This window comes from Equus asinus, chromosome 3 (genome assembly GCF_041296235.1).
Source record: "Equus asinus isolate D_3611 breed Donkey chromosome 3, EquAss-T2T_v2, whole genome shotgun sequence".
Classification (NCBI taxonomy): domain Eukaryota; kingdom Metazoa; phylum Chordata; class Mammalia; order Perissodactyla; family Equidae; genus Equus; species Equus asinus.
Window position 1 is genome coordinate 130896368 of NC_091792.1, and position 27764 is coordinate 130924131.

Below are 27764 nucleotides of genomic sequence, written 5' to 3' on the forward strand. Positions count from 1 at the left end.
AATTGAGTTACTCATGTATAGACTAAGGATGGCCTTATGCTCTGAGCTGAGATATAATTTTTTTCTTCTTTTTCATTTTTTCCTTCTTCCTTGCTCTTTACTCTTTCTCTCCCTCTTGATACAGACTTTAGTTGTGGCTTTAACTATGCCTGCATTCTTAGAAAATACCCAGTTTTGTTTTGTGTGTATATGTGTATCTAATTTACATGAATGTTGTGTGGTATTAATATTGCTTCCTACTTTTCTCAACACTGTTTTTGAGATCTGTCGATGTGGATTGACTTGTGCTCTTTGTGCAGTCTGTATGGATATTGGAAATACCTTCTCCCATTCTGTTCACTATTGCTAACTTCATCTGCTGAAGGAAATGAATTTCGGTGCAGTCAAATCCATCAAAATTTTTCCACATGGTTTATACGTTTTTGGCCTTGTTGAAAAAAATTTCTCCCTACCCAGCGCTCACAATGATGGTCTCCTACATTTTTTTCAGTTAGCTTTTAGTTTTTTTCTTTTATATCCAACATCTGACTTTGTATAGAATATAAGGTAGAGAAAGCCAGCTTTATTTTTCTCCAAAATAGTGATCTAGTTCTTCTCGCATCATTTTCTCAATAGCTTGTCTTTTTTACCTGCTAATGTGGCGAGCTACCCTTTGTATGTGTCAAGAGCCCATATATGTATTTCTGACTTGTCTATTCAGTTCTATTGCTCTACCTGTCCCTTCCTACTCTAGGTATACAACTAAAACAAAATCCCAGATATCTGGAAACTGAAGAAAACGCTACTAAGTTACTCTTGGGTTAAAAACTAAAACTCATATGAGCTTCCATCACGTGGAGGTGTGGGGGTGCAATACTGAACTCTAACGGGCACCAAAAGCAACCTTCATTACCAGATGGCTCAGGAATCCTTCAGCAACATTAGGTTTGCATTTTCCTCTCTTCGAAGGAGACTTTCCATTTCCATTTTCTGGAAAATATAAGACAGAACTGTAAGCACAGACCACCCAATTCTTTGTGTTTATACCTACTAGTACCCAGGAGCACTTCCATATTTTCTACATTTTTTAAAAGAAAGATACAATCAGCAGTAACTCTTCTTATACTTTTAAAAATTAAAATCCCTAAGTGGTGGAAAATAGAAAAAAAGTGACTTTGGAATTAGTGTGGGAAGAGAGAGAGAGAAAGAAAGGATTTAAGGTGTTAGGGACTATATTTATATTCCTATATGTTTCATTCTTCCTTAATTCATTCATACAATAATGACTCCTTGAGCTGCTCCCAAAAACCTTACTAGTGGACTCGAACTAATTCTCTCTGAAGCATTTTTGAGATCCTGCACTTTTTGTGTAAATAATTTAAAATCTCTGCCTTTTTCGACTCTTTCCATAAATAGTTTATTAATGAATAAAAAAGCAATATTCAGGAAAAAATAAAAATCAGAAGACAAATAACAAAATACTTCAGGCTGAGCAAGAGCCCCACCTTGGGACTCCCACCACCCTATATGGCATCTCTGTTTGAATCAGAAAGAGGCGTTTACTTGCTCTTGGTGATCGCAACCCTGAGGGCCTGTGAGGAGTGAGCTCAGGCCCCCTTGCGCAAAGAAACAGCGGCGGCCTTCCTTTCTTTCTGCAGAGGGGCCTCCTCTCAGCCCTCATCCTGGCCTGATGGTGCCCTGAGCAGAATGTGGCTGCTCTGCCTGTGCACCAAAACGTAGGGGACCCAATCAAAGTAAAACTTAGAAAGAAATTTGTAACTTAAAACACACTGTAAAAAAACAAAACAACCAAGTGAGATTGAAAACAAATGCATTAGGCAATTACCTCAAGAGGTTAAAAAATAGCGACAATGCAAATCCAACAAGAAGGAAGGAAATAATAAAGATAAAGGAATTAACAGAATAAGAAAACTAACACAAAGCACTCGAGAAGATTAGTTAACAAAACATATTTGGCTGTTTGAAAAAATTGGAAGGATAGACTTCTGGTAAGATTGATCAAGAAAAGAAAAAAGAAGACAGAAATACACAAAATATATAATAAGGAGGAAAATAGCTATAGACATGGAGATTAAAAGAATTGTGAAATGCTATTATTGACTGTTTTCTAATAAATATAACTTAAATGAACCAGGTATACTTCTAGAAAAATATGAAAGGCAAAAACTGGTGGAAGAAGAAATAGAAAATTTAAATAGAATGATGATTATTTAAAAATCTGATTATTCAACAATTTTTAAATACAAAGACCTCCACTGTCTAGGATTTGGCCCAGGCAGTTTTTCAGAGGAATTTTACCAAACTTTTAAGAATCTTTATCTTTTGTAAGTTGTTCCAGAAAATTGAAAAAGAGGGAAAGTTGCCCAAATCAACGGAGAGACTGAATATACAAACAGATAATGACCAAAACATATATAAAAATAAAACTCTGACACACAACATGTAGTAATCAGACCAGGACAATAACTCATTATCTGCTGTAACCAGCCCGGGAAGCAAACTTCCTATCTGCGAGTGGGACTTGTAGGAGTAAGACTGTTTCTAGCAAACAGTCCAGGAAGCCAAATAATGACTCTTGTAACCATCAGCCCCAAATAGCCAGGACTTGATTATAACCGACAGCTTCCCTAATTTTTTTCCCCACTTCCAACTTAGCACCAACTAGTCCTAAGGTCCAACTTAGGACCAGCATATGTCCAACTTAGGGCCAAGCCAAAGGTTCAAACCTAACCAATCACACAGGATGCCCTGCTTCTAGTTAGCCTGCCTACAGCCTCCCCATATCAACAGCCTCCAATCAGGGCATACTTTCCTTTTTTTACACTATAAAGCTTTCCCACCCCTCTGCCTGCCTTTGAGTATCTGGCAAAACACAAGGGATGGTGGCTGACTCCCTTACTATAGCAAGCTCTGAATAACAGCCTTTGCCTGTTCTCGTTTGGTTGGTTTTCTTCTATTTCCACATAGTTTGGGAAGCTAGTGAAAACTTGATGGGGCAATTGTAACCTCATTTCACTTATTGTCATAGATACAAAATCCTAAATAAAATATCAGCTAACCAGACTTTACATTATATTAAAATATACATATTTATATGTCCTATGCACAAGCAGGCTTTACATAAGAAAAGGATGGTCTGATGCAAAGATTTAAAAAACCTATCACTATAATCTACCATATTAATGATCTAAGTGAGAAAAACCACGAGTATCTAAATAGATGAAGAAGGAACATTTTTTAAGTTTTAACGTCTATTTACAGTAAAAATGCTCAGAAAACTAGAAGAAGAAAGGAACCTCTTTACCCAGATAAAGGCTAGTATAGCAAAACTCCTATAACAGAAATCATGCTTGTTGGAGAAATTTGGATACATTTCCATGAAGATTGTAATGAGACAATGATGTCACTAATGCTTAACATGATATTGCAGAATTTAGCCAACACCGTAAGACAGGAGAAAACCATAAGAGATATGAAGGTTGAAGAAGAAAATTAAATAGTTATTATTTCAGGAATTATAATTATCCTCATTTAAAAAAACAAGCAACTCAACAGTATCATCAGGCTAAGTAATAGAACTAATAAGAAAGTTCAGCCTATTTGTCAAATACAAGATCATCTTACAAAACCAATAGTGTTTCTCTATCACAGAAACTAAAAAATGTAACAGAAATAAAGAGTGACAAGCAGGCCCACTCCAAACATTTGTGGCCCTTGGGGCAAGAATACGAATGAAGACCACAGCATATATTTAAATATTTACAATAAAAAATCAATGCCATTTAAATTAAGCTATAAATGGGAGTACATTTAACAATAACTATCAGCAAGCTCACCATTTGCTTGTCTCACCACATCACCATCTGAAACCAGAGACAGAGGGTCCAATGTTTCTTTCTGCCACTATGTCAATTGGCACATGTCTAGGTCAAGGTCCCCGGAGATACACTCTGAGACAGATTTACATGCAGGTGGATTAATGGGGAACAACACCTGTCATACTGAATGAGCCTTGAATGAGCGTGAGGGAAACAGGATTGGGCAAATGCAGAAGCTGACAAGTTTCATTTAATTTTTGGAAAAATTCATGAAATATTGTTAAATGTTTTTGTAAAAATAAAACCATTTACGATTGTAGTATTTAATATCCATCTGGTTGCCAATGTAAAAATTCAGTTTCATGCTTCATGCATGTTATTTCTAAATCCTCCATTTTTTTCTTTGTCTTTTGTCTTCAGCAGTTTGATTATGATGTGTCTGGGTGGGGATTTTCGGGGGTTTATCATTTTTGGGATTCAATTAGCTAGTTGAATCTCTAGGGGGTTTTTTGGTCTTTCAACAAATCTGGGGAGTTTTCAGACATTTTTTCTTCAAATACTTCCTCAGCTCAGCGCTTTCTTCTCTCTTTTGGAACTCCAGTGAGGTGAACATTAGATCTTTTGTTATCCTCTCGCAGGTCCTCAAGCATGTGTTCATTGTTTTCAATCTTTTTTCCCTATGTTATTCGGATTGAATAATTTGTATTGATCTGTCTGGAAGGTTAGTGACTCTTTCCTCTGTGATCTCTGTAAATGAGCTCATCCAGAGAGTATTGTTATTTTGGATATTGTATTTTTCACTTCTAAATTTCCATTTGATTCTTTTTGTTTATATATCTTCAATTTCTTTCCTGAGATTTTTCTAGTTTTCCATTGGTTTCAAGGGTTTTCATAATTGGTTTTAGGAGAATTTTTATGATAGTTCCTTCAAAATCTTTGTCAGATAACTCTGACACTTACGTCTTTGGGTGTTAATATCTGTTGATCTCTTTTCTCATATATGATGAGATTTTCCTGGTTCCTGCTATGCCAAGTAATTTTGGATTGTATCTTAGAAATTCTGTGTATTATGTTATGAGACTGTGGTTCCTCTTTAAATCTTCTATTTTAGCAGGCACTCAACCCATTTAGATTTAGAACACACATCCTGGCCCACTTTTGTGGGCTGTGGTTTGAATGTTAATTTAACTTTTGAACCTTTGCAGACCTATTCTGGTCTGCCCCACTCTGCAGTACTGAGAAGCCAGCTGAAACCTGGGTGGTATTCCACACTGTCGTTCAATTCTCAAAGCTATTGCTCTGTTGATTCTGGTCAGTTTAATGCTTGGGCCACTCAGAGATGAGCCTGGGACTTCAGACCTAGATTTAAAAGGTCTCCTTCTGCTCCCTCCTCTCCATCATCTCCGGACTCTCTGGTTGGAAGGCGGAGAGGACGCCGCCTCTTTGCTGCTTAGTGTTGGGTGGGCATTGTCAACAGGGCTCCACCCCACAGTCTCTCCTCCCTGGGTTTGGTGACAAGGAGGAGGAGAAGCATGGCCTCTGCATGTGTTTATTTAGTGCAGGATGGCCTACAGGACTCTTCCCCGTGGTCTCTGCTGCCACTGCAGCAGTGGAAAGGGAAAGGGGAGCTACTTCTTCACTGACCTTCACTTAGTGCAGAGTGGGATGGTGATTGGGCTCCATCCCACAGGCTCTGCAGCGTGCTGGGCAATGAAGGCTGTTGCATCTTTGATGGTATTTGCCTGGACTAGGACAGTTATGGTCAAAAAGTTTCCATCCTGTAGAGCCATCCTCTTCCTGGTCCTTTGTTGAGAGACAGCAGGTTTTTGTTGGATCTTTGCTTTTTTTGTTTTTTTAAAAAAGATAGTAGTGGTTCCAGGCTGTGGGCTGCTCTAGCTCCCAGACCATGATAAATGGCAGGAAAACAAACAAATAACTACCCCAGGGAACTTACTGCTGGGTTGTCCATCATGTCCTAAGTTCCCTAGCCAGCCTACCATCTTCTCTTCACCTTTTAGAGTCTACTGATAGAGGCTGTATATGTTTTACTCCAGAGTTTTCCATTACAATTAGCAGAAGGAACAGAGTGGAATGCACTTATTCACATCTTGGCTGGAACCAGAGACCCTTTTCTTAGGGCTTTGGTTAATTCTATTATGTCTCTAAATGTACTTATTTTACAGTTTCTTTCTGACGATTCCACCATGTAAACTTTCTGTGTTGTGCCATCTGCAGAGATGCTGACTCTTGCTTGTGGTGTGTGCTTTCTGACATGTTTACTTAGTTTGGCTTGTGAACTCAAATCAAAGTAGGGCTTTCTCTGTGTCATGAGTTAAGAGTGTGTTCTTCTAGAAGTGTTCCGAGTTTGCTCATGTCTGGGGATTAATGTAAAAGGTCTCGGTTTCAGCTACTGTAATCAAAATGGTGTGGTATTGGTGAAAAGATGGACACATAGATTAACGAAACACGAAGTCCAGAAATTGACCCATACATATATGGTTAGTTGATTCTTTTGACAAAGGTGAAAAGGCAATTTAACGGAGAAAGAATAGTCTTTTCAAAAATGGTGGTGGAACAATTGGACATATATATTTAAAAAATGGACACTGACTCATATATTATATACAACAATTAACCCCAAATAGGTCATAGACCTAAATGTAAAACCTAAAACTATAAAACCTCCAGAAGAAAAAAATAGGAGAAAATCTTTGTGATCTTGGGTTAGGCAAAGATTTCTTAGAGCACAAAAATTATGATTCATAAAAGGAAAAATTTAATAAATTAAACTTCATCAAAATTAAAAATATCTGTTGTTCAAAAGATACCATTAAGAGGATGAAAAGACGAGCCATAGACTGGAGGAAAACATTAGCAAAACAGGACTTACATCTAGAATATACAGACTTCTCAAAATTCAACCACAAGAAGACAAACAACCCAATAAAAATGGTCAAAAGACTTGAACAAACACCCCACCAAAGAAGATATATAGATGACAAATAAGCACATGAAAAGATACTCGTCATAAGTCATGAGGGAAATACAAATTAAAAGCACAATGAGGGGCTGGCCCCGTGGCCGAGTGGTTAAGTTCGTGCACTCCGCTGCAGGCGGCCCAGTGTTTCGTCAGTTCGAATCCTGGGTGCTGACATGGCACTGCTCATCAAACCACGCTGAGGCAGCATCCCACATGCCACAACTAGAAGGACCCACAATGAAGAGTATACAACTATGTACTGGGGGCTTTGGGGAGAAAAAGAAAAAAAATAAAATCTTAAAAAAAAAAAAAAAGCACAATGAGATACTGCTCCCCCTATTAGGATGGATAAAACAGAACAAAATACTTGATGCTACCAAGTGCTGGTGAGGTTGTGGAGTACCTTGGAACTCTCATACATTACTCCTGGAAATGCAAAATGGTACAGTGACTCTGGAAAACAGCTTGGCAGTTTGTTGTAGAAGTAAACGTTCACTTACCACACAATCTAGCAATCCCACTCTTAAACATTTGCTGAAGAGAAAGAAAATTCATGCTCACACAAAAATCTGTATGTGAATATTTATAGGGGCTTTATTCATAGTTGCCTCAAATGGAAACGATCCAAATATCCTTCAACTGGTGAATGCATAAGCTTATTGTTATTGTGGTACATCCCTATTAATTAATTAAAATGAGAACAAACTACTGATACATGTCACAACACGGATGAATCTCAAATACGTAATGCCTAGAGATAGAAGCCAGACTCAAAAGGCTACATCCATTCTGAGGAAGGCAAAAGGTCAGGAAAATAAAATAAAACCTCGAGATGGGGGTTGACTAAAAGAGGCACTGCAAATGGCAGTGTAACTGACAGGGAAGCGGTTGAACTTTGCAGCAGCAGATGAGATCTGGAGCAGATTGGCAACCTGTGAAGGTCCTCAAAGAACTCTGGTCCTCTCCCAGAGTTCTTTAGAAGCCAAGTCTTTAGGCTGATGGAGTTCCTGAATGTGATGGTTAATTTTATGTCAACTTGACTGGGCTACAGAGTGCCCAGATTAAACATTATTTCCGGGTATGTCTGTGAGGGTGTTTCTGGATGAGATTAGAATCTGAATCTGTGGACCCAGTAAAGCAGATAGCCTCCCCAATGTGGGTGGGCATCATTCAATCCATTGAGCACCTGAATAGAACAAAAAGGTAGAGGAAGGAGGAATTCGCCCCTTTTGCTTGTCTGCTTGAGCTGGGACATTGGACTTCTCCTGCCCTTGGATGGGTATTTACACCATCAGCTCCCCTGGTTCTCTGGCCTTTGGACTGAATTACGTCATTGTTTTTCCTGGGTTTCCAGCTTGCAAATGGCACATCATGGGACTACTCAGACTCCATAACTATGTGAGTCAATTCCTCATCATAAATCTCTTCTTATATATTTATATGTCCTACAGGTTCTGTTTCTCTAGAGAACTCTAATACACCAAGTCTTGAGAGAAGGAAGAAACATTGAATGTGTTCAGTGTGAAAGAGATATGATCTAGGAACCTGAAGATCCAGCTTCTGTTTTTCATCCTTAACCCAGACCACTCAGGATGCTCAGAAGGAATGCAAAACCAGGAGCATAATGAGCAGAAACACTCAAAAGTAATAAACACATCTAGATTTGGTGAGAACCGCCAAAGTAATAAGTTTAAAAATTCTAATTTACAGCACCTATCATTCTAATTTGGGGATCACTCTTTCTATATACACCACCATGACTATAATCGGCTCAGATAATAGGAAATGGTAACAAGTTCAGTTTACATATCATAAAATGAATGTACCCTTGAAGGGCAATTCATTGTTGTTTTGTGCATACACACAGGCCACTCTGGTCTCTAATAGTTTAACTTATACATCTATATGTATGTTTTTACTACCATCTCAACCCATCCATCCCTAAACAGAGCCACTTCTTTCCTTTGAGGCACACTAGAATTGATGACTTGCCCCCAGCAAGGCTCCTAATCCTTTCAACTGGACAGCATTTAAAATATTGAGCAATGATTATGCATTTTGTGTGTGTGTGTGTGCTGAACATCATTTTGTTCAACCATTCCTCAAAGAATTTAGTTTCTCATAAAATCTACATTTGTCACCATTCTGATCACTCACCCAGGCAGAATCCAGCTTTAACATAGCATCTCGTTACAAGGATGGGTCTCATTTTGCACTCAGCAAGTGTCATCTCACCCATATATGAAATAAAGTGGAAGGATTACAATCATCTGGACTAATCCAAGCCAATATTCCATTAGGATGTAACAGTCACATATAATATCTTTTGAGCTCGCAGTCAACTATCCCAGTATAAAAGCAGAGAAGTTTCCTAGAGAAAGCTGATGGAGAGTGCTTCCAAGGCTGAATTCAACCTTCTCCCCAACCTCCTTCCACTCTCCAACCTGTGAAGGCAAGTCATGTGATAAGTGCCAGCCAGACATTATTTCATGTTATGCTAAGGTTAAGTCCAGGCTCAAGGAAGCTGCTGAGACCTAACAAGCCAGTATCTTAGTGTCAATTACACTTATAGGGAGGGAGAGGGTAGAGGGGTTATTGTGTTTTGCCTTAAACAAAAATTTTAAATTCCCATCAGAAACTACTTGTTCCTATGATGCCGAGGACAGTGTTCATGGACATGGTTTACTGAAGGTTTGTTTATCCAGATTTATATATGTCTTTTAACACAAGGCACTGAAAACTTTTTCTGGAAGCAGGTGGGGGTCATAAAATATTCCAAGAATGCACTGGGTGAGTAAATTTATTCTAGGTTGCCTACAAGTTTATGGTTTGTGCTTAGAAAACTTCCTATTACTGTCGTCGGGAAACCAGGGACATAGTTTTCAGGGCTAAGTTAATTGGTTTAGTGCCTAATAGTGATTTACTTTGAAATTTCTAAGTAGGGTCTCTTATATGTTACATGCTAAGTTTTGTTCCTAGTGATCACTGCATACATAGTAATCACATAATCACACTTAATATTCTGATGGTTTTATTAACAAGTATATAATACATATATTGCATACTGTATATAGTATATGAGGACTGTACAGTACAAATTTATGTTCACAGTTTGACATGACAAAATGTCATTACTGAATTCCCATTGGACTACAGAGTAGAAACAGAGAAGGTACATTAAACATTCACATCTTTAGTAAGAAAGATTACCAAAATGTTTCAGTATTTGCAAGTATACTAATGCATGCTAAAAACCTTTAACCCATTCAGTCTTATTAGCTTATAAAATATATTACACTTTATTAAAAATTTCTGCATAGTTTATACAAGTATTAAAGTACTGTAAATGTAATAATCCTGCTATACTTGCAGGTATAGTTTAAGAGATGCTAAGCAGAAAGATTATTTTGACTCTCTAACACTAAGTACATAACAGCAAAAAAAAAAAAAAAAAAACCCAAAAAACAACCAAACAAAAAGTGCTAGTATTTGTAAAACATTATATTGTTATAGCCCTCGTTTAATGCATGTAAAATGGCTTTGTAAATGTATTATTTCTTAAGTGAATTTGCAATCATTTAGAAATTGTTAACCTTGACGAAGAAGAGAATAAAGACAACTCTGAGCAACTTCATGTGTGACAGCAATTCCTTCAAGATGACTATATATTTTCAAACCAAAGTATTTTAAAACCTTACATCTTTGAGATTGTCTTTAAAACAATCTAATTAAGAGTGATGTGCAGATATACAGTATCAGCAATATCTTTTAAATTCCACATTAGTGCAACAGATAGTGCAGATGGGTGTTTAATGAAATATACATGTACATATATAGTTTCCTTGTAAATCTAGTCCAAGGCTCTTGAAACGTCTGTGTACTTAGCATTTCTTTAGTTGAACACAGCTCTACTGCTAACACATTCTCCAAACCAAGCAATTTAGAATGTTAATGCCCACTGATGATGTAGGTTCACATTTTAGAACTCTAAAATATGATGGATTCAGATTTAATTTTTCTGACTTCTTCCTCAAGATGACACTTGGATGATAATCAAAGAAATTCTATAACAAACAGAATTTATACAAGACTAACTTGATGTTTACAGATCATTCTCATCAATTTAACATACTGCAATTAAAATCACCATTGATAGTAACATGGCACATCATTCAAACCACATGTTTAAGGGCATGTCACCTTGTATTTGAGGTCTTCCACAATAACAGCTAAGAATGACTAAGAGACTAAATTTCTGAACTATCATAGTAAAATACAAATATATATAAAAAAGGAAAATTTGGTAAGAGCCAATTGGTAAGTGAAGTATACAGACCAGCATGGGAACAGAGAATGGCCTCTCGGGGTTGCTTTTCTTTCAGAGTTAAAGTGGATTTTTGTTCACGAACTGTTAACATAATCTAAGCAAGCTGAATAGTAATGTAAGTCTTTGCAGGGTCATCATTGTTCTTTTGAACAAAATTTAAATATGCCGTAGCAAACATCAAATTTCATGAAACCCATGAAGCCTTCTATTAACTGGACTCAGACTCAAAGTGGATTATTCAAAGATCAATTCTACCCTTTCTCGCCCCTTTTCCCACCTTCTATATGGGTTGGAACACATAAACTGGTTATCGCCATCAAACCAAAAAGTTCCTTGCATTCCAACTTAATTAATTCTTCAGTGTGTTGCGGAAGAACCATTTCAAGAAATAAACACTTTGGCATGAATGTGATTGACCATTTACAATATAGACAATATCTACTTTTCCAAGAGCCATTTTTATCCCTCAATTCGTGTCATAGTTGCAAAAAAAGAAAAAAAAAAGAAACCAATTAGAATGTTTTAATATTCTAAAGAAATTTTGCAGTGCTTAAAAAAGAAAAGAAAAGGAAAACCAAGTGCCAAGATAACAAATCACTTTGCATTTCTCAACTACATTTCCTTCCAGTAGGTTCAGAGGGCTGATGGCTGGGATCTCCTAGATGCACAGGTCCTACAAACTAACTTTTATTAACATGGCGCCATCAAAGTAAGCTCCCCACACAATTCGAAGGCCTCCAGAATCACTCATTCACTGATGTTTTAAGAACAATCAACAGTGTATTCCTCCCAGTGAAGGTTGTGTTGGATCCTGAGTTGTGGCTGGGATGGATCTTCAGGATTCCATTCTTCTCTCTTCTCCATCTTTTATCGAGGGATGAAGGCGCATTGGGTTATATGCACCCACATATGACCATCGTTGCCCACTGTCTTCCAATTTAGGATCAATGACATTTCTACGCACGAATTATTTTTATTGGCATTTAGACTATGGTGCTCAAAAGCCTGCTTTTGAAAAACTTCCCCCAAACAATGTTATTTATCTTCAATATAAACACGAGTCATTTTCAGTTTGTTCTTCTGACAGGATACTTGATAGTGACAGGAGATTGCCAGCTCCAAGAGTAAACTTCTGGGAATTTTTGAGCTACATTATGCATCCCTGAACTGTAGTTTTCTATATTTTTCTGAAATCTGTCCCCTAAATAAAGGTATGTGTGCTTCACAACTATTTATATTTACAAATAGTGTCGCTCAGGTCTTAAATCGAATGAATCTACTAAAGCATTAGCAGATGCTTATTTATGACATATATGTGTTGTGAACACAAATGACAGCCAATTTGGCACCTTACAGCTCACACAGAAGAGTTTCTGTATGAAAGGTATGATTAATTTGCTATGGGAATACAATTACCACTCAACATTTCCCTATTTGCAAAAAAAGCTCTAAGTAGGTTGGGTAAAAGAAAGGCCATCCATATTCTTACCTAGAAGATTTTTTTACCATTACTAAGCAAATATTTTTGTGGCATCCCTACTATCAACGCTTGATGACTGACATTAAGGACATTGTAGGAATGGAGATAGGTGCGTGGATAACCCATCAGTATTTGGCTCTGCAGTCTGGTTCTACACAGCTGAATGTGCATACAGACTGAAGCTCTGGGAATGCACTGCACAACTAACCAAATGAGGAAACCTCACTGACAACCCCTGGCCCAGGAGAAATGGCCAGCTTCCTCCTTTGTCCCCTGCTCAATGTCCCTTTGCTCTGACTCCATGCTACGCAGGTATAGCTTCCATCCCTTGAACTGACAGACATCACCCACCTAAATGAGCAGCTCTGCCTCCTCTCCCAATGGTGGCAAAGACCTCCTTATTAGCTTCAGGCACAAAGGTGGAGAAAGGACTTAATTTAGATGAAGTGATAAATCCAAGCTGACAAGCAAGATTTACAAAGGACAATGGAAGAGCTGGCTGTTCTGGCCTGAAATCTTATTGCACTTCTAGCTAACCTTGAAAGGGTCCACCCTTCTTTCCGCTGTTGAGCACAAAATGCGATCAAGGGCACAGAGGTATGAATGTCTCCGGCAAGGACTAGCAGGCTGGATACTGTATTTCTAATACATTTACTTTGACATTCTTTTGAGGAATACATGGAGAAACTGACAATTGGTGCCATTAGTTTACATGTTCCCTTGTTCTCATTACATTAAACGTATCTGTAAGAAGGGTTTGCTTAGCATCCCCGGAAAAAAAAAAAAAAGTGTTCACATTCTTTAGGTCTGACCCGTGGTAAGAGAGGGAGGATTAAAGAGTATCTACTACTGACCATATGGAAATTGTGAATGATATAAATCCAGAGATTCAGACCAGCTGAATCAAAATTAAAATGTACATGTAAAAAATGAGTTAGATAATGGAGGGAGGACAGAGAGAGAGCCGGGAGAGTGGAGAGCCACGTGGAGGCGGGAGACGGAGGCGTTCAAACTAGCATGTGGCGTTTCCTATGTAGGGCAAGGTGGTCAGAGCGGGAAAAGCTGCGGTCACAGTCTGGACACTGGAAAGGTTTAATTCCAGTATGTTTTCGGAAATGTCTTGTTAGTTCATCAGACCGAGCGAACTTCCATGTGCATCCTTCCCATGTACATTTGTAGGGCTTTTCTCCTGCAAAAAGGAAAAAAGGAAAAGAGCTTATTTTTTGTAAAAGCAAAAGGACATTAATTAATAAACACTGCAAAGTTAAGATTTTTGAGCTAAACTTCTTGACGAATATTATTTCCAAGATATATTCATCCATTTGTCCCTCAATATAAATGCCTTATGAAACACTACAAGACAAGCAAGAAAAAAATGAATGACTCCTCTTAACATTTAACTGGTTCTCTGCCAAAAAAGGGGAGGGTGGATTTTAAGAGTTCTTAAAGAATAAAGGCACTGAAATCCATTCTGAGGGGCTAAGTAGTTTTGGTTTTGTCTCCAACAGTAAGGAGGAATAACTTAAGAAACACATGAGGTGATCTGTATTCGTATATCTCCAAGTCTTAAACCTACTTAAGAGCTTAGTTACATCCATTTAACGAGAAGTCCAAATTGAAAGTTTGTGGGATTTTCTTATTCTTTTCAATAGTTTTCTAAAAATCTGAAGTCTCCATCAACTGAACTGCCAGGGATTTCAACATCTTTTGTTTAGTCAGTAACAACTACGCCTAAGTATATAGCTTTGATTCAGAAGTATTGAGATATAGATTCCTCTCCACCCTGTCAGAAGCCAGGTTTCTCCGACTCCTTCCCATGGGATAATGGTAATTTGCAGGTGAGGAAGAGAAGACTTGTGGGAAAGTCATAGGGAAAGCAGTGTAAAAGCCCTTACAAATAAATAAAAAGGCTGTTAATGGCAATCTTAGATGTTTAAATTAGTAATAATGGGCATCACAAATTAATTCCTATTTACTATCCCTTGTTCTCTAGAAATCTTACAGGATTGCAATTCCTTGGCATTTCATTGAGATATTCAGAATTTGTATTATCTGCTTTGCTGCACAGACAATAAATGCTAAGAGGTATTTTTCCTACATCTGAATTATCCAAATATTCAATGTCTTTTTAATCTTAGTCTGGACTTTGGTAACATCCACCTCTTGGATCCCATGAATTCCCCAGCGATGCTTTTATGCATCTGTTTGGCCTTGCTAACTGGGTGCTCCTCTAAACACAAGGCCATCGCCCTCAGCTCTCTCCGTGCTAACATTATGGCAAAGCCAAAGAAGACCTGTACGCAGGCTGACTTTCCCTCAGCTTCTCTCCCCAGGATTCACTGAAAAACTTCCCCTCCACTCCAGCAGACACTTTCCTTCCTTTTCGTCTCCAAATCCCAGATTCTTCTCTTTTTAAACATTCTAATAAGAATGACTCATAAGACAAAAAAAAAAAAAACCCCAAAAACTACATTCTGAGTTAAGGACAACGTACACAGAGGTAAATTGCTGTTATACTAGAATTTCCCATCGAAGATTTTGAGGTTAGGTCAGATGAGGCCTCCTGTAAACACTAGTCACCAATACTGATTCATCGCCAACACCAATTAATCAGGTTGCTTAAAACACTTTTATACATATTCCTTAAGATGTTTTGCTACAAAATGTTCAACAAGAGCCCACAGAACAATCTGATGTTTTCTTCACCTATACAACAATTTTCATAAGATCTGGTTGCACATTCTATATTCAATAGTGGGCAGAATGGAAAATACCCTAGAACAAAGATGGCAGGCAACTGCATAGAAATTCTCTCATTTTTAGAAGACAGTAATTACCCAAATTTCTTCACTGTTCTTTCCTTCAGTGACAGTCTCCCATTTGAATTCCATTTCTACAAACTGCTGCCTTTATTTGTTTGGCATAAAGAACTGGTTTTTCTGCTATTGTTAATTTGATAATGTACAACATTTATTAAATGAGAGTCCATATGAAGACCACATAGGCCTTGATGAAACAGGCCCACGCTTAAGAGCGCTTTCTCCTCTGTTGCAGTGGAGGTTTCCTCTCTTTCTCTCTCCCTTATTAAAGAGAGCACAGAGCTGCATGTGATTGTGAGGGACCTTGTTGGAGAGAACCTTGAATCTATTCTAAATTATTACAAAAGTAAACCATTATCAAAAACTTCATTTTTCATGACAGAGACATCCGTAGACGACTATGGTCACTTTCAAGATGTCTGAAAAAATTTCATCATAATAACTGAAAGCTTGAACTTTTGTCTTAACTTTCCATTGTAACACTTAAGAAGAAAGACGGAGTGAGTCTTGCATTTCTGATACCTGTATGTGTTCTTCTGTGGGCTTTCAAGTGAGAGCTTTTAGTGTACACTTTGTTGCATCCGTCATAATCGCATCTGTGTATTCTCCGCTTCCTTTGGGTGTCTGGAGATTCCACAGGTAATGGTCTCTTCCCGGGCTGCACTATGACTGAAGGGTGATTCCTATGGAAGCCAACGTTAAATGCAAAATGTTGAGTGAAAGGCTCTTCCTTTCCTTCAGTCTACCAAAAGAATTAACAACACTGGGCAAAAACAAACAAACCAAAAAAACCCAACAAAAGAAATAAAAAGAAATTAGCTGATCAACCCAAGAAGCACTGCTATATTCATTCAACAAACATGGAGTGAGCACCTACCATGAGCCAGGCACTGTGCTTGGCACCGGGACACAAAGATGAATAAAAACAGGGTTCCTGCCCTCGAGGAGCTCACACTCTAGGGGGAGACAGACATGGAGATAAGTAATGACAGCAAGAAGGGTTAGGCGCTATGCTAGAGGGAGGCGCGAAGTGCTAGGAGAGGCTCTTTCCCTTAGTAAAGATTTGCCTATTGACAGAAGTTTGTGGTACTAGGCAATGCTGAACACTGTACTATGTTTTCTACAGGCTGCCCTGATTTTCATTTATTGTTCTTCAGGGAAAAATGTGAAAGGTCAAATTCCTGAGTCTCAGGCAACCAGGATGGATTTCTACATTTCACCCTTCACATAATTGGCATTTAGGCTGAGTCTCTTAAAGATCACCAATTCACCTTTGATTTTCAAATGCTGGCTCTTCCAAAATATATATAGTTCCAAAAAATATATACATATATGTTGGCACTGCTACCTTCACAAACTCAAACCTTTACTGTTACTATTACTCCTGTTAGAGGGAAAATTTCAGGGCAGAGCTAGCGGTCAGGTGAGGAAGGTCCTCACCCCTGACCTGGGCTCCAGAGTGCAGCGCCAGCTCCCTCATGGGGCGCCTGACACTCTCCCACCTTCCCCATTACTCTCAGCAGACGCCCATGCCCGCGTCTGCCCACCTTCCTAGGTGGATGTGAGATCAACTCACGGTAATCATCATTACTCTGAACTTTCTCATTTTCAGAAAGGAAGCTGGTGGAGAGAAAAGGCAGATGGGGAAGAGTTGGGGAAAGTCTGTTGTTCTTCTCAGGCTTCCTCTGCTGATTAATGTAAGTAATTAAAAAGTTCTAATCCGTTCATTCGCTTTCCTAATGACTAATTACTTGATACATTACAAGCTTATGTAGTTGGCCTCTAACTGTAACGAAAGACTTCTTTTTCTATTAAATTTGAATCTAAAGTTCTTAAAATGTTCCAAGCAACATGTGAATGTTTTGTACAAGTGTGTAGAGGGAGAAAAAAGATTGGTGAAAAGGGAAAAAAAGAATTTGATGAAGGTAGACACTCAAACTTGTGAGACAAAAAAGGCTAATAAAATTCAGGCATAAGAAAATCAAAAGGGAGTCCCTGAGATGAAACTTGTATTTTTAACTTAATAAAAATTTAAATACACATCCCTCATCAATAAATTTTTCAGGCATGCTAAGAAGTGACTAGGAAGAAAATAAAAGGTGCAGTTATTTTAAGTGGCCTTACTTATTTCTCACTTTTATTATTGGTAAAGAAAGCTGTCAGTTTTGAGTATCACTTCACCTTCCTACCCTGGTGCTCAGAGGGGCGATACAGAAGAATAAAATAGCCAAGTTTAGATACATGGAAAAGTAAACACGAACTAGAACGGGGGAAGAAAAGAACAAGGATTTCAATTATATATATGTACAAACAAATAGAGAAAATACAGAACAGAGAGGTTTATAGACAGATATAGTTTTTATAAAGCTGAATTATTAAAATCTTTCAATAAAAAAATTTAGTTTATTTTTAACTTTCAACTTTGATGCCATCGATTGAAATGTTTCCTCTTCATTAAAAGACTTCTAGGAAATAAAATGTTGGGGGAAAAAACAGAATGGTTAAGTATATCCCACATCCCTCTGGGATAATGGGAGAGTATCCCAGATGACTTTAGAAGTCTCTCCCAATTATTCGATTTTATGGGCTGGGAATCTAAGTTTCTGTGCAGTAGTCTGATTGCTTTTTCCAGTTCCTTATTTTGTACATGAAGGTATGCTAAAAGGCTGTGTGCACCAACTTGAAATCCCAGATCTCTCACTGATAGTCCCAGTGACCCTGGGCAAAGTATTTATCTTCTCTGTGCCTCAGTTTCCTCTCTGTAAAATGGGGAGGAAGATAATAATGTGATCTCAGGAAGCTGCTGTAATGTACACAAAGAATAGCATCTGTTCCAGATGTAAATCTGCTAAATGTTGGCTGTAAATATTTAGAGGTTCAGATACCCATTTGCAAACTTTGCCCATATAGTTGTTAAGTTTCATGATAAGTTTTTTTGGGATGTCCCCAAACCAGATCAGGACATCTCTATTTCAGCTGATGTCTACCTTGAAAGGTAGCATCATTCTAGCAGTGGTGAGCAGCCCCATCTCTAAAGAGCCAGACGTTAGTACAGGCTGAGGCTATCTATCTGCAAGGGTCTTTGGATCTCACCCTTTTTAGTGTCATCACTCCTTATTTTTAAAGTGGTTATTCGGGGTCATTACAACCAAGAAGTCAGAATGGCTATTAAATATCACAGACCTGGTCACTGTTTCCTGTAAAGCTGACCCCTCCTAAGTTTGCTACAATTCACATACACAACTAAAAGGGGGAAATCTGATCCTCAAGCTTTTTGTTCAAAATACATTTTCACATATATAAATATATAACAAAAGGAATTTGATATAGTTTGAGTGCTTTCAAAAATAATTCTAAAGCTGTAACTCTATGATCAAGCAAATGGATTTCAAAGCTGTATTTTCATGTCTGCCTCTGTAAAGGAAAGGTTTCCTAAGGCAAATATCACTGGGGCCGCCTCATCGCAATGGTACTAGGCGCTTGGTTTCAAATGACTCTTTCCTGACTAGCTGGTTTCCTCTGTGGGCTGCCACTGGGCACACTCCAAGACATTACTTAATCACATCTGTGAGATAGTTACTTGAAGAGTACATGCCCCAGTTGTGGCTAATCTGTTGAATTTTTTGAGAGGCAAAATGCATTCTTAGGTCAGTATTAAAATAAGCATATTACTCATTAATCATTAAAAGCCATCAAGCTTGAGATCATCAAAAAACCATTACTTAAAATAAGAAAGAAAAGAGAAAAAGTGTTTTCTTTTCAGCAGCATTCACAGCACTGGATATTGCCTTCAATTCTTCTTCTGTAATGTCTTACATTGTAATTCATAATAACCTAGATTTTGGAATAACCCCCTTTTAGTCAATGGATTCCTCCCTATCTGGACAGTTGGCTTTATAGCATCTTTTCCATCACCTGTGCAGGAACAATTACAAGTCATGTTGCCTGTTATTTTGCCAGAAACACCATAAAAAGAGGTAATTCAGCCTACAAGATGTGTCCATTTGGTTAGTCTTTCTGTTTTTCACTCCAGTGCACAAGCAGATGCAATTGGCTAGATATGGGCTAAAAATGGTAGAAAGAGCACTCATCTGGAAGCAGACCAGGCCCAGGCCCCTTCTGCTGTTAACAGTGTGATTACCGGTGAGTCATCTGATATCTTGGCTCATCAGTTCTCCGTTCTGATTCCCACACGCTTATTACGAGAGAAATAAATAACTTCTACGAAAGCACTTGGAAAAGTTTCTATTTTGAGGGGAAGGGGCACTATACAATTGTGAAGGGCAATAACGTACAGGTTCATCACATATTCTCTCCCTCTGATGTGGCTGGGTAAGAAGATTCATTCTCTTCTTTATCCGTTAGGGAGCATATGACAACCACAACCCCCACCTCCAAAATTGACTATGATTTGGTGCAATGGGCAATTAATAAATGAGCTACTATGAAGGTACCTTCTTGGGTTGAATGTGGATACAACCAGAATATATTTGAAGTTCCAGAAAATAGCTGTTCTAAAACCAGAAAATTCACATTCTGTTGCAGAATTGATCGTGTAAGGGAGAGGGGTGGAGAGGATAACATAGAGAAGTGGGCAGAACATTTGTTCAAGTTGGAGAAAAGGTGACATGGAAGGAAGATGATGAAAGGGACCCTGAGGAGACAATAACTGTTGCCTTTGTACTAGGAAGCTGGCCACTAAATCCAATGTTGACACCATAACACATGACAGTTACAGCAAGAAAAATAATTACAACCAATAATGAAAATAAAGAGGAAACAGAGGCAGCAAGATCCAGGGAGTAGCCCAAGGTCACACATATGGTGGAGAGGAGAGCTGGGATCCAAGATGTTAGATCCAAACATCAGTTTCTTAACTGCTAGAAACACAGCCTCCAGTGTATTCACTGGTAGATGTTAAGGATGTCTATCATGGTAAATCCCATTAATGACATTACTTAACCTTTGTGTGGCACCATCACATTACAGCAAGTTAGACCTAAAACAAACCACCATTCAGATGCTTGGATGCTGACCAATACAGCATAAATTTCCAACCAGATGGCAGTTCTAAAGCTGACTGAACATTCTAGGGGCAGGCACGATTAAAAAGACCAGAGAATAAAGAATTCTTTCAATGCTGATCTTCTCTGAGCTACTTGGTCAACTTTCTGTTGCCACCACTATCTATAGGACTTGTTTTGGAATGTCTTTCTTGGGCTTGTGGTTGGCCTGAAAATTCTATTTAAAGACATGCCCCATCATAGAAACAGTATAATTTATTAGAAGCGACAACTGGAAGGATGATGTGTTGTCCATACAAACAGCATTCATGACCCAACCTTAAGTGGAATACCTAGAACACCAAATTCAATCCATGTTGGGATTAAGATTATGGGAAAACTATGTATACATGTAGTCTGGAAGGATAAAAAAAACAAGATGAAAATGATTTATGTGGTATGGTGGCAAATCATGGGTGACCAATTCACTAAAAACTTGACGTAATTGTCCTAGTGCTGCCCGTGTAACAGAGGACGTTGTTTTTGGAGCGATTCTCCCATCTTGCCCAGTGGCTGCCAGACACTACCAAGTGTTCCTGGCAATCCACACCACATCACGTGTTGGAAGCTTGTGCTCCCATTCCAGGTCCCAAGATGCACACTGCCATGCAAATGCCAGGTAGACCTAAATATACTTACTCTTGCAACAATGCTTGCGGGGGGGACACTGAGTTCATTAAAGGGGGTGACATTTCTTCAGGATAATAATCTGTCCTCTGTGGTTCGATCCCAGGTTCTATTTTAATTTTTTTCTGTAATATAGGCTTCTCATATGATTCAATTACAGGTACTAAAAAATAAAAATAGAAAAGTCACTCTGTGTACAATTTACCAATTTCAGCTTTTAAAAGCTTACTGCACAGCTTCTATCTACAAGACTGATGTATGACTATTTATTTGCCTTTGGCAAAATCAGGGGAAAGGAATCTGTGGGGGATTCTTGTTTCTTCTGACCATTATTTTGCCAGCAAGCAGCATACATAGGAAGCTGGACTTTTAAGACATCAGCCCCAGAATGATTCTTGCTTATGATTTTTAACCCCAGTCTTCTGCGTATGACCAGTCAATAAACAAGGTGGCTTTTAATAGCCATTAGTTATCACCATTGACCTAAAAGTATTTATGAAATGCCTTTTTGCACCTAGAACCATGTCAGCACTCAATAAAGCAAACTATAAAGTCAAGATTTTTACTACTCCAAAGTTGACGATTATATAGTGAAAGTAATCATTTCATGGCATTAAACAGACAGCCTGATTTTGGGGAGCTCTTCCAGTATCAACACTTAAAAAAAAAAAAAGAAATGCCTTACGCAGACTCTACGTCAAATGTTTCCTTTGAAGAGCTCCACAGCTCTTGGCTCTTTGCATCTTTACCCTCTCACCCAGTCTGCGTGGGGAAGACCCAGTATGTACTAAGTGGGAGCAGCAGTGTGGATTAGTGGCAGAATTTACCTTGCATGCTACTATTTGAATTCTCCATCTCCTCTGACAAGGAAACCATGAGCGGCTGCTGGAGGTGACTGGTGTACATAAAGGGGACGGGCTGCACCACGACCGGCTGGATGACCGGTAGTATCCCTGGGCTCCGAATTCCGTGCCGGGAGAGGGCTGCGGCCATCACCGGCGGCATGGATAGCGGCATGCTGAAGGGCTGCACTCCCGGGGGAGGAGGCGAGTACTTTTTCATTGGCGGGCTGGAAGAGGGCATGCTTAACCCAGGCGAGGCTCTCCGGTGTGAAGACTGGAACTTCAGTGAGGAAGGAGAATTTCCAGCAGAGGGTGGTGAACTCCGCTTGTTCACGGTGAGGTCCACGGGCTCCATCTGCATCCCGTGCGACAGGCCTTCTGGGGTCTGAAAGAACTTATCAGGTAATGGTGTGGAGTAGATGACTCCGTACTTGTTGGGCTTCATGGACTCCATGTAATTAGACGGGTATGACTATCGGAAAGGACAAATAGAAATGTGTAAACAGCCAAGTAAGTGCATAAGCGTGAAACATGAATTAAGATGAAAACATACAAGGCACTTTCAATTACATGGGCTCTAATTAATTGTTTGGATTTAGATGTATGCTTGACCCTAAAAAAATGCTATGAGAGAGCTGATATTTATAATAAATGTAAAAACTAAGGTTAATGTGGTTACTGCATCACACGAAAAATCTCAAATTTAATTCTAAGATAATTCCTAGGTCAGATGTCAAGTTTGAGGTTGATATCTGGCAAAACTCTAAAACAGATTTTAAAACAGAAGGCTCATGGGCCTTTATTATTAGGAGTCAGTGTTGGGGTTCACCAAGAACCAGCCAAGTCAACTAACCTCGTTGCTTTTCTGATGGGGTTTCATAACTGGCAGGAAATGCTCTCTAGCTTTAATGTCTTTCATCTGAGCAGCAGGACATTGAACATTTGTCATGATATACTTGTGTATAATATGGAGACCGCAGCTGATGGCAGCACCTCTGAATGGGCTTTAGCTGCTGACCAATCCATGTCTAAGGTGACCAACAGTCCTGGTTTGCCCAGGACTGTCCTGGTTTTAGCACTAAAAGTTCTATATCCCAGGAAACGCCTCAGTCTCAGGCAATCCAGGATGGTCAGTCACCCTACACACCCATATACTGAAGGCCATCCAAACCAGGGTAATTATGTCCTTGGCCCCAACTTGTTCAATGGTCTTATTCACGGTTTGAATGAAGGTGTAGAAAATGACTTAATTTCCAAATCTGTGGATGACACAGAACAGTTAAGAAACAGCTAATATGACTCAAATAAGGACAAGTGATGCTCCAAGTGACTTGCACACAAGCCGAGGCCCAGTGTTTTCTCCTCTACACCTTGCTACCGTCTCATCAAAAGAGGCTGGAGGACAACCCAGTAAGATAATGGAGGAGAGACAAAATGGTTTGTTTTCTCGCAAACCTAAGATCTGTTCCACAATTGACCAAATTTATCTTCAAATACCTTTCTCTCTTATAATATCAGGATAACCTAACTCTTATCTACCAGCTTTAAATATAAATCCACCATAACAACCGCACACTATGTACTGTCCTTGGCCATGGGGTTCACTAAAATTACTTTTATTCTTTAATTAAAATAGAAAAATCTTTGCTGTAGAATGCTTTTTAAAAAAGTAAACTCAACATAAGCCATTTTCTTTACTTGTAGGCATTTTAGGGAAACTGAAATTTTTAGTGATAACATATCAAGTGTGCCTGCAGAAAACTTGTTTGTATTTGAATGTTTTACAGTGGAAGTAATAAGCAACATAGTGTGCCTCTCTTCCAGCTCTAAAATCCTACCCACTTATGATTCTGCGGCAATAGTAGCTCATGATGCATCTAAGAAAACTCACCAACGGGGCCTTATAATTAAACAGCTTAAATGCACTGTTAATTTCTGAGCATCCCAAGCCCCTCCAGGGAGTTATAAATAATTGTGAGGGAGCAGTGCTTCTCACTGGAATTACTAGTGAGATCTCACCCTTTTCTCGCTGGATGACTCTACACCTGGCGATGCATCAGAATTACCTGGGCTGTTTTCAAAACTCAGATGGCCTGGTCTCTACTCTAAGCCTACTGATCATCAGAGTATCAGGAGGAGGGCACCAGGCAGTATTTATCTTTATCTGGTTCCGATGTCAGTTTCTCATTAAGATTGTGTGTTTCGTTCTTCTGTCCTTTCTTTCTTTATCCATATCATCGTAAGCTGCATAATCTCCTAGAACAGTGATCGCTGTAGTCTGGTGCACATCTCTCTGGGGGTACCGAAGATAGTAACAGATGGTACAGGATGAACATACAGTGCTTTAAAATAGTTATGTTTATTTAAATTCATATGAAAATAATGCGCTGTTTTACAGCAGTGATACAGAGTTCTCTTTTAAAAGAAATTTATGTTAAAAAAGCAATTCTATAAAAGAGGGTAAGAAAAATTACTAACTAAATATTAGAACTGCAGGTACTAAGAGGATATGGCAAAACTTGTTAGGGTGGTACCGAATACTCACCTTCTATGAGGTCATGAGGTTAAAATTAAAATTGGATTCAGTGAGATAACCTATGTAATGAGCTTAACACAGGAGTCCCTTCTCTTCCTTTCTTATACAGGAGATATACACTATATGGGCTTTGATCCTCCCAATCAGGGCTTTTCAAACTTTACTGTACACAGGAATTCACCTGGGGATCTTGTTAAAATGCAGATTCTGAATTACTGGGGAGTGGCCCAATGTGCGTAGACCACCCTTTGAATAGCATGGCTCTCAATGACAGAGAGAGAGAATAAAAATATGAATTTTTAGCATTAAAATTTGATAAATCATTTAAATACAATTTAAGGAGGGAAAAGAATTTCCACTAATAATACTGCTTAAAAACAAGGACACAAAGGATATAAATTCAGGAAATACAAAATATATAATATATAACATAAATAAAAATATTTCGTTGTGTTTAAAAACAGCTTTGAGTTATATACCAAGGATCAAACAAGGAAAAGACTATTTCCATCTTTCCTTAGAAGGAGCACACACAGGTACACCACAAAGTGAGAGGCCCCAAAACACTGTGATATTAATATTAAATATATTTCAATTTAAGTATTCAAATAGGTAGCATTAAAACAGGCACAAAGTTCACTAACAAAAAACTATTATAAATTATGTACAAGGAGGGTTTAAGGAAGTAATCAAATACAGGGGAAAAAAAGATTTCTCCTAATTCTAAAGTTTAACCTGCTTTATGTAATTCTCTAAAGGGCAAAAGTTCTACTACTAGGAAAAAAAAACTTCAGGAAATGGGAGGCAGCATTAATTGTTTCTACTCACCAAAATGTAGCTTTTCCCTTATTTTCTGTCCTATTCTTCAAAGACCTCCCTATGACCTAGATTTTAATGCCAAGTTATTGGCAGCTAAATAGGAAGTTAAATGAGGACACACTTCTAGTGCTGTCATTGCTGGATTTTTCTATCTGTGGGGTGAATTTAAGGAAAGTAGGAATTTAGAACTTGGGAGATTTGAAATTTAATAATATTCTCAGGTTTCTCAAGCCATAAAGAAAGAGAAAGCCACACATAAAGCCAAGTTTTCTAAACATCATGCACACTTTCCCTGAAAGTCTGCTCTCCAGGGAATGCCCCTTGCCCCCTATATGGATGTGCGGTTTCTGTAAGGCCACAGGGCTAAAACTAGTGAGACGGGTATGGACACACAACTGAGTACACAGTTAACTATTTCCAGTCTGACTGCCTCAAAAAAGGGTGAAGAAATGTGGTTCCTCAAACTGTCTCACTAGCAAATTTCATAGCAATGTTTACCAGAACCTTCTATAAGACAAGCTTGCTTTAATTATTTGGGTGGAGCACACCAGCTACTGCAATCAGCTTGCAACAATCTGGTTCTCCACAGTGTGGGGACTGATTCAGGGCTGGCTTGAGGTGTGTGACTTGGGTGGGTACACCCTGGTAATAGTTGCTTCCTCTCTGTTCCAGACCATTCCTATCTTCTAACAAAGCAACGCAAATAAGCAGGGCCCCAAATCCAAATCAGAGGCATGCATTGATAAAGCAGAAAAAATGCCTGTGGCCACTGATGGACATCCAGTACCCCCTGTGCATCCTGCTTCCCTGAGGAGGCCCTGTGTGCTGGAACAGACGAGCCTGAAGACAAGAGTCCAGCAAGGGTCTCCCTACCACCCCATCCCCACCAGGGGTGGTCGTGGGTTTACTTTTTAAAAACATCTGTTACTGGGGCTGGCCTGGTGGCACAGTGGTTAAGTTTGCGTGCTCCACTTCGGCGGCCTGGGGTTTGCGGGTTTGGATCCTGGGTGTGGACCTATGCATCACTCATCAAGCCATGCTGCAGCAGCGTCCCACATACAAAATAGAGGAAGACTGGCACAGATGTTAGCTCAGGGACAGTCTTCCTCAAGCAAAAAGAGGAAGATTGGCAACATATGTTAACTCAAGGCATTAAAAAAAAGATCTGCTATTAAGAGAAAAGTTCTTTCCTTCTGTTGTAACATGCATTCAGGTGTTCATACCTCCACACCATGTGTATTTATCTGCTGACTGCTTTCTCTCACTAGTATGGGAGACAAGAGCATGGCACAGGTGCTCAGTAAATACTTGATGAATGAATAAAGTGAACTAACGCTCTCTGAGCAAGGTTTCACAACTGACAAGGCTAAGGATAATATCAATTCTTTTGATTCTTGAAAAAATGATTTTAATTGTTATGGGGCAAAAGGCACAGGGTTTGAATAATTTTCCAAAGCTGTCACTTTATACTAAAGTGAGAATTTCAATAGTTTCTTATTTTACTGGGAGTAGTTTGGCTGAGTTTTCCATTACAAGTCAGTTTAAGTAGATGGAATGACTGTACAAAACATGGATGAAGTCTCCATTTCACTATTCATTAATATGAAAAAAAAGTGAACATTCGTGACAGGGCAATGGCAAGTCAAAGGAATCTTCATAGCCTGGGTGGGGTTCCAAGTGCAGGAAGGCGTGGTGCAATTATAAACACACACTCTGGAAACAGCAAATGTCATGCCCCTCTATGCAAACAAAAGTAGAAAGCTCTCTTTCTACCAGGCTTGGAAAAGTCATGAAAAATTTCTCTTAGAACACAGTAGAGGAACTACTGACTTTTTAAGTACTTCTCAATCTGTAAGGAGGCTGTTAGATGACAATTTTCATTTTAAAAAAGAAAGGAAAAAAAAGGAATATATTTCCTTCAAAAGTAATTTTCCTATAGGAATAGAATATGTTTTAAAGATTTGTTTACTTTCTCACTTCCCAAATTAAATTCTTTAATGTTCAACCTTCTTTGGAAATGTATTGGTAAAAACAATTCCTGTGCATTTTATATACACATGCTGTCTCATATTTTACAAATTAAAAAAAAAGTGGAGGCCCAGGGAGCTGCTGGTGGTTCTGCCAACATCACACTGATACTGAGTAGCAGAGATCCACAGCACAGACGGAGGCAGGGTCTACTACGCTCCCCGTTCTCTAAAATTTTAGCAGGACAACCCAAAGCCTTACCATTTGCCTCAGAGCGCAAGGTTCAGCAGAGGATGGGACGAAGGCTTACATTTTGGTAAGAAAGAAACAACATTTCCCCACTTTCTCTAAACTACTACAGAAAACACCAAACAGGCAGATTTTTCTGTTGTGCTCTCCTTTTAAGAAAAGGGGGAGAGGGGCCAGTCCAGTGGCATAGCAGTTAAGTTCACATGCTCTGCTTCAGCGGCCTGGGGTTCGCAGGT

General features: G+C 38.8%; 1 protein-coding gene across 8 annotated transcripts in view; it reads right to left on the reverse strand.

Annotated features, from left to right (window-relative positions):
* Positions 1-9812: 9812 nt before the first annotated feature.
* The window catches only part of KLF3 (KLF transcription factor 3), a 35480-nt gene continuing 17528 nt past the window's right edge, over positions 9813-27764 (reverse strand). For 5 of the 8 annotated variants that reach the window (XM_044767685.2, XM_044767684.2, XM_070506039.1 and 2 more), the window contains 4 exons: positions 21942-22428; positions 21127-21277; positions 15947-16107; positions 9813-13794 (listed from right to left, as the gene is read on the reverse strand). In XM_044767685.2, coding sequence (XP_044623620.1) covers positions 13613-13794; positions 15947-16107; positions 21127-21277; positions 21942-22428 — 981 coding nt within the window. In that variant the 3' untranslated portion in view covers positions 9813-13612. Of the gene's footprint in view, positions 13795-15946; positions 16108-21126; positions 21278-21941; positions 22429-24022; positions 24250-27764 lie in introns of all 8 variants that reach the window. The other 3 variants (XM_070506041.1, XM_070506043.1, XM_070506042.1) reach the window with 1 other exon arrangement.